This window comes from Orbicella faveolata, unplaced genomic scaffold (genome assembly GCF_042242905.1).
Source record: "Orbicella faveolata isolate gen_17 unplaced genomic scaffold, um_ofav_v1 contig_13, whole genome shotgun sequence".
Classification (NCBI taxonomy): Eukaryota; Metazoa; Cnidaria; class Anthozoa; order Scleractinia; family Merulinidae; genus Orbicella; species Orbicella faveolata.
In genome coordinates, this window is record NW_028301540.1 from 13,599,847 (window position 1) to 13,607,500 (window position 7,654).

A 7,654-nucleotide genomic window follows, 5' to 3' on the forward strand; every position below is an offset into this window, starting at 1 on the left:
ACAAAAACATCACCAAATAATTGTTTATTATTAATCGTATCTTTTCATCGTGTTGGAAGTTCGAGACCCGTGTTTTAATTTGTATTTTAAAATAAGCTTACTTCAAGCAAAAAATTGCGTTATCTCTTAATTTTGTTGTTCACACTACATTTCTTCTGTATTCTGTGCAGTTCAACAGGAGTAAGAATTTCTTGCCTCTCTAATAAAGCTAATTTTTAGATTAACAATCTCTTATCACTCGCGTTTACTTGAAACACAATTGACAACATTAACTAGATAGGATAGCTACCTACCTTCCAAATGTCATAACGAACGATTTGATCGTTTACCAAAATATGTAAAGTTCCAAATATACCTGCACGTGCTTCCTTCCACATTCTGTCAGCCTCACCTCGAACCGAAAAAAAATATTTAACAAACTACATCTTGAATTCAGAATCATCTTGAGCTAGAAAACGACACTAAAAACGTTATAATGTTTGGTTTTAACGAACATACCTTAGTAAACTACAAGTTTTAAAGCTTTCTGAGAATGTATACTTTATTCGGGTTTGCGTGAAACGGCCGACCGTAAAGCGGCGCCAAAGAATGATGGTCTGATATCTTAAATAGCATAAAGAGTATTTGCATATATTTGAACCTCAAAATGAAGCTGACCTGGTTTAACGTTGTAATCTCACCTTTCCACAATGTTCACAATTTCGTTCTCACAATTGTCGATCGTTTACATGAAAAAGCAAATAAGAACTTGATTTTCGAAACTTCTTTTACGGTACGATCGTACAAAATCCAACCTAAGGCCAGGCTAAGAAAATGGCTGGCTGTGTTATGTTTCAACTTTCAAATGTTCAATTAATTGCAATCATATTTATCCATAAAATCTCAGTACAAAATTGCACGATTATCCATTACCCAGCTTTCTCTTGTATCCTACCAAACTACAGTTGTTTGAAAAATACAGCCCCGTTTCATGATCTTTCAGTTTACTCGATATATTTACTCTGACAGCTCTTAACTCAATGGTTCTTCTAATATTCCTCTTGCGCTTCTTTAAGGCATCTTTGAATATTGGCATTCTAAAACTGTAAACGAATGGATTCACCATAGAATTTGCCAAGCGCAGAACGTTCACCGTCGACACTATTGACGGAGAGATACATTCCCAGCAGAACTCTCTTAAGACGTACGCTACAAAACCTGGCAGCCAAAACGCAAGTGACACAGCAACTACTATAAACAGTGTCCTAGAAAGTCGTAAATTCTGCTCAGTTAAATTTCGGTTGTGCACCTGAAGATCACGTGGTGCAGAGCGCAGTCGACTACGGATCGTGAGGTAACTTCCACAGATAACCAACCCAGATACCAAAAGGCACGAATGAATAACCACAGCAGCATACAGCCTACCGACTTCTCTGTGGTATTTTTCTAAGAGGAAGATCCCAGCCAGACAGAATCCAGCTGCCCAGCTTATAACGATGCTGCAAATGTAAGGGCGAATATTTGTTACCCGGTGACGAAGAGGACACAACACGGCGAAAACTCGTTCCAGTGAGATTATGGCGAGAAAGAACACTGATGTACTTGAACCAAGGACTTGAAAAGCAGTTGAAAGAATGATTATTTTGTCTTCCTTTTTTCCAAGTGTATAGCCTTCGAGGTTGATGGGTTCTGCTATCCCCACGAGTAGATCAGCCACTGCGAGACTGATCAGTAGAAAACAAATTCGCTTGAGATGGAATCTCTGAGTCCAGAAGACAAAAATGGTGAACGTGTTTCCTATGATGATGACGATTGCCTCGATTACGATGACAACATTGAACGCAATGGCGATTGCTTTTGTCATGATGTCTTTGTCGTTATGCTTCGAGCGTCCTTCTACCTTCTGACTTAAGATCAACAGTAAGCAAACACCCCGCAAAATGTCTGCAAAGTTGTGAACGAACTACAGTCGTAGACAACAAATGAGAGCTCTGCTTATTGCGAAAGCGAATAATCAATAATCATTGAATAAACAATTTTAATAGCAGTGAGGGAAAAGGAACAGCTTTCTCACCCTAATCGACATGCAAATGCGTGTCACAAAGTAATGAATTAGGCCTAATATTCAAGATGTAAATTCCGGCAAAAATCACTCGTAAATTAAGCTGGAAATAAGTTAGTTTATTTGACATGTGAATATCTTGATCACCTATGTAATATTTCTTTATAGGCTGTAAAATGCTGTTCGTCTGCTGTGCTTTACAGCAACGTGAGTACAAAAATATTAACTGAAGACGTATTTATAAACCCTGACAGGTCGATATGGTTTTTATGTTTCGTTTTCCCTTGCAGCTATGTAACACAGGTGATTAAGTAGATACGTTGACGGTATCTGCATTATTTACAAAGGTAACATGTAAAGTCTGTCAGGATCGTCCATTTATGATGTAAAATTTGTTTTAAACCAGTAGGTGTTCCAAATCCATTCAGCGCAGCACAATCACGAAAATAAACAAGGCAGCCTTGTTAGTGTAAGGACGAAAAACTCCATACCAATTTAACAACCTAAGGTTAGGAGGGTAATTTATAATCAGCAATCATTTGCTTCAGGCTCAGTGAACATTGGTGAATATTTACCGACCGACAAGAAGTTAATGTAACTATTCACCAAAGTTCACTGAGCCGGAGGCGTATAATTCAAATTTTTCCCAGGTGTACGTCAAAAACTACAAAACAGCAGACTAAAACACGGAAACACAGACGCAATTGTTCGTTTGCAGACACGAACGCGACTGTAGTTTTAATGATGAGCTGATGCAAAAAGGGAAAAGCATAAACGTGCTGGTTATTCTTTATCAATAGCCAACGTTTGATATCTCAAAAGTCTTGCTTTATTTTTTATTGAATCTTTAAGTCTGAGTCTGCCCCAGACTAGAATTTTGGGCAGAAATTATTAAAGCCGTGGGTGGATTCATATATCAGCGAGCATTTAATATTCCAATCTGATGCTGCGAATATTTCATCCTCATCTCTCGCATCACAGGCGGAGTCAACTACTGCTTTATAGATGTACAAGTACATTAGTCTGTACCTAAGGGCCTAAAGTATTAAGCTATTAAGTTAATTTTGCCCGTGGGAGGCGCGACTGATAAAGTTCTTTGCATTCAAAGGCAAAAATGAAATGGAAGCAGCTCCAAAGGACACGCTACCTTTGAAGCACCTTGTTGGCTTTTTTGTGCAATGGTGGAAAGCCGAAATAACGGTCGCATAACATAGAAGTCGTGGAGAAATAGCGTTTTTCTCGTTAAAACAACGGAGTCATCTACACAGAATAATACAAGGTAAACAATAAAAATACGGTGAAAATAAAACTTATATTAACACTTCAGAAGATGCCTTTGGAAGAACAAAAACGATGAATTATCTTCGTCACTTCACGGAACATTCAAATTTCGCCGCTAACTAAAATAACAAAGCTGTTGCCTTCGGTCAACAAGCTATCTGTTTCCATTTATCTCAGCATGCCGAGAACGAAAACAGATCTCTTAAGAGGTGATTTTGGTCAGCCTGTGAACACAGACGCATTTTGGTGGGATATTTAAAATTATTCAGATTTATGAGCGTAATGATGGTGCAAAAGCGCTGAGTTATTCCTCAAACTGTTCTCAAACTGTTCTATATTTAGAGCAAAGAAATTGGAAACAAAAAGTACGACGAAGAAACAAGAGAACTTGAAAAATGGCAAAGTGAGATTTCGCCTGCAGAATATTGACATTAGAAAGGAAAAGGGAGGCTCATGCATATGGCTGAATGCAATAAAAACAAAAGTTGCGCTCGTAAGAGGTCGGCTGAATTTTAGCCGCAAGAGTACAACAGCAGCCAATGTTCACCTTATGGAAATTCTTTTAGATAACTGGCTGAAGAATAACCATATTCAGGCAAAAACTAACGATAGACAAATCCGACGTTTCGGCGACATCTTGGCGCCATGGTCAAGGGAAACTAATTAAATATGCGATTTCAAGAGTAACTAAGAGTTCAGAGTTACTAATTTGCATAAGCTAGACAAAGACCTTAGCGCGAACTGAGTCTGATTGTACATTTAAACACGGTCGTAATTGTTTAATGAGTAACATCTCATTAATGAGACAATCAAACTTGTTGTGGCATTTTTTTCAACACGCTAAAACAATTGCGAAGGTCATCCGGAATCCTGCCTGCGTGTCTATTATCATAGTGTTTGCGTACTGACGAGGTCTTGCTTCTATGTCCATCAACGCGTACGAACAGATGGCCACGGGTGTAACCGACATAACCAACATCGCACCAGCATATACACAACGCATTGTTGATCAATGAGCTGAGGCATTTGGGATATTTCAGTTTAGAGAAAACAGACTTCAGTCGTTCGCACTCCTCAGTGAAGTAGGACCATGACGAAGACAGGCGATGTGCGCGATCGAGCATAGTTGTCAATAGGCCGCGCTTGTACCTATTATCGACATGACTTTGGTAATGGAGAAGCAGACCACTGTTTGTTGGCTTCACGAACACTTTAGTTTAAAAGTTTTTGAAGTTTTTAGTTTTTGAAATATCCCAAGCACCTTGTTGACTCCACTGTTAAAACCTTCCTAAATTTAAAAATCGCTGACCAGCCCTCATTACGGTCCAGATCTACGACAGAAAACACTACTCGGGTTGTCATACCCTTTAAAGACCAGGAGTCTGCTAATATCGTGAAGACACAGTTAAAAGATCTCAGTGTGAAGCTGCAGACTAGTGTTCAACAGGTGTTTACGAGCCGCAAGATTGCCCAGGAGTTCCCGACAAGCGAACCTAAGCCTCAGCTCATTGATCAACAATGCGTTGTGTAATATATAGATTTAGCCGAGCCTAAAAGCGGAGCTCGTGAGTTATTTTTTGGAATGTTGTTACTGATGAAAATGATCCAAGATGTACATGTATGTGAAGTAAACTGCGAACGATTTTATAGTTTCAGCCCGAACTAGGATTACATCAGCAGATCGAGGTGTAAGATGGTGTGATGATGAAAATAGAGTCATGATTTCAAGCAGGCAGGATTCCGGATGACCTTCGCAATTGTTTTAGATGGTTTGGGAGAATAACCAGCGAAACTTAGCCATGCTGAAGATAAACAGGTATTGTATTTTTCATTTACCGAAAAAAACAAGAAGTGTATAATTTGGATACTCAGTAAGGCTGCGGACAAATGAGCCACATGATTTTAATATACAATTTTAGTTAAATATGTTTTAAGGGATAATATCATTTTCTTAATCACACTTCACTGATGAGACTACCAGCTGTCGAAACCTATTGTCTTCGTTCGTGAGAAAAAAAAAATTTAATCGCAGACTCGTCCAGAGATTGCTAGTCTTCTCAGAAGACGTGTGAAATCCTTTGTAAAAGGTGTTTGAATGGAACAGAGCGAACGCCAGAACAAAAATACATGCAGGAAGCGAGAAAACGAAATCAGGCTTCTTTCAACAACCGCCATTGTGTTCGTCATAATCGTTACACTTCAGGTAACCATGTTTGGCAGGTTTTAGGTGGGACTAGAAAGGCGTAAGTCTTGGTCCGACATTGCGAAGAGCCTGGCTACGAGTTTCTGGAAGACCTCGAAAGTTTAGATGAGCCATTTTGATTTTGTTGTGTTTGCTATTGTAAATATGTAGTATTTTGCGTTTGGGTTTTTCTCACGTGTTGATTAAACTCAGAGAGGTATTTATGAGTGTGATCATGCATCGGTCACAACAGCGCTGCCGGCTAGGTCAAAGAATTGATACATGACAAAGTTAGAAAGTGAGATCGTGTTTAGCAGACGCCGCGCAGAAGCTTTTTTCTTGGTTAGAGAATTTGATGGTCTCCACTCGAATTCTATCCTTTTCTTGTCATTGTTTCTGTATTTATTATCTTTTTATATACACATTGAAATTCTGGCGGTCCTCGTCTCGGAAGTTTGAAACCCGTGATTTAAATTGCTTTTTAAAAATAACAAAAAAAAAGTCAAATTGCTTTATCTTTTAATCATAACAATTAAAATTTCCTCAAATGTGATTGGTGTATAAACTGCGGTCTCTTGCACTAATTAATCTGCAAAGTTGTAATCGGACAGCTGGCTGTAATCGGACACCTGTAGTCGGACAGCTACATGAGCCAATCATTTTAAGTCCTCTCAACTAAATCACTTCGTTGATTGCAATCAATGTAGTAACCAATTCAAGCAAGTGACTCTGTAAAATCGAGGAGGTTTTTCTCTGGTGACTGTTTTCAAAGACACTCAACAGCCATTTTTCAAGCTATTCAACATATTTTTCATTCTCATATTCAAAAACAACTGTTGTAATAGAAATTGTAATGGTTATAATTAATTGGTAATCATACTTGTGATTAACAAATCAGACTCCTGCTTCGCGGTCGTCCGATTTTCTTAAACAGACCGAATTGGACTCCACTCAGTTCTATTAACATTATTAATCGGAAGTTTGAGACTCATGATTTAATTTGTATTTAAAGAAAAAGCCCGGAAAAAAGACCAAAAAAATGGAGTTATCTAGAGCTGTTGCCTTGTACTGGCGAAATGTTTTGGGTTACCGAAATTCAACGGAATAGAAATATAATTCTTTTTCACAGGCACTTTGCGAAGGCGCCCTTTTCTTCCTCCAAAATGCTTCCAGTTGTTACTTATAAATTGATTGATATGTTTTATCTTCTTTGATGGGTTCGAATTCAAGTTGACCGAATTTGGAGGTATGCCATGGTATGTTGTACTACATATTAAGGTAAATTAAATTACAACGGGCTCCAGCAATCGTTGTCTAATTTGTAAATAATGTAGATATTGATAAGTTAATAATGATGGTGAATTTTAAGCTCGGTAATGAAATGTGAAGGTGAATTAATCAACATGACACGAGCGTGGGACATATTGATTAATTCACGCTCGTGTCATGTTGATTACTTCACCTTCACATTTCATTACCGAGCTTAAAATTCACCATCATTATTAACTTATCACTACTCACGATGAATTGCGATAGCGTTGATCCTAGCAGTATGCAGGACACCTGTCATATATAAACTCAGTTAAATGACCTTGCTCTCCATGAGTTCTCGTAGCTCAGTGGATAGAGCGCCCGCCCGGTGTTCGGGAGATCATGGGTTCGACTCCTGTCGGGGACTCAGAATTTTTCTTTGTCCCACGCTCGTGTCATGTTGATTAATTCACCTTCACAATGTAGATATTGTCAACTTATTTACTTTATCACCTGTGTTACCGGTAATAACAAGCATAACCACTTTATTAGACCTGTCAGGTCTTTGTTCTTTATATACACCGTAGGATTAATTAAGCAGCCAGAAAAGGATTTCGCTGTTTAATGCCCGACTACTTATGTCGCTCAAAGTTTTTTTCATATGAGAGACGTAAAAAGAAACTTGGAACAACTAAGTCACAGGATTATTCTGGAAAACTCCAAATGTCTAAACTGTGAACTCCGCCTATCCACAATTGAAAATTAAAAAAAGAAAAGGCTTGTTTATTTGTTTTTGATTGCCTAAAAGGCAATGTTTGTAGTCCTTTTAAAAATCATTTTAATTTTTTAACCCACGATTTTAATACGAGAAACAGCGGGACCACCATTGCTCTGCCGAA

The 7,654-nt window shown here is 38.3% G+C and overlaps 1 protein-coding gene across 1 annotated transcript; it reads right to left on the reverse strand.

The window, feature by feature from the left end:
* Nucleotides 1-413: 413 nt before the first annotated feature.
* LOC110067265 (trace amine-associated receptor 1-like) lies at nucleotides 414-2,026 on the reverse strand. The gene has a single exon (XM_089284695.1). It carries the CDS (start codon nucleotides 1,841-1,843, stop codon nucleotides 902-904), a length of 942 nt encoding a protein of 313 aa, XP_089140821.1. The 5' UTR covers nucleotides 1,844-2,026; the 3' UTR covers nucleotides 414-901.
* Nucleotides 2,027-7,654: the final 5,628 nt, after the last annotated feature.

Coding starts and splice junctions, on each gene's coding strand:
- LOC110067265 (XM_089284695.1), bottom strand. CDS start 1,843: ATGACAAAAGCAATCGCCATTGCGTTCAATGTTGTCATCGTAATCGAG.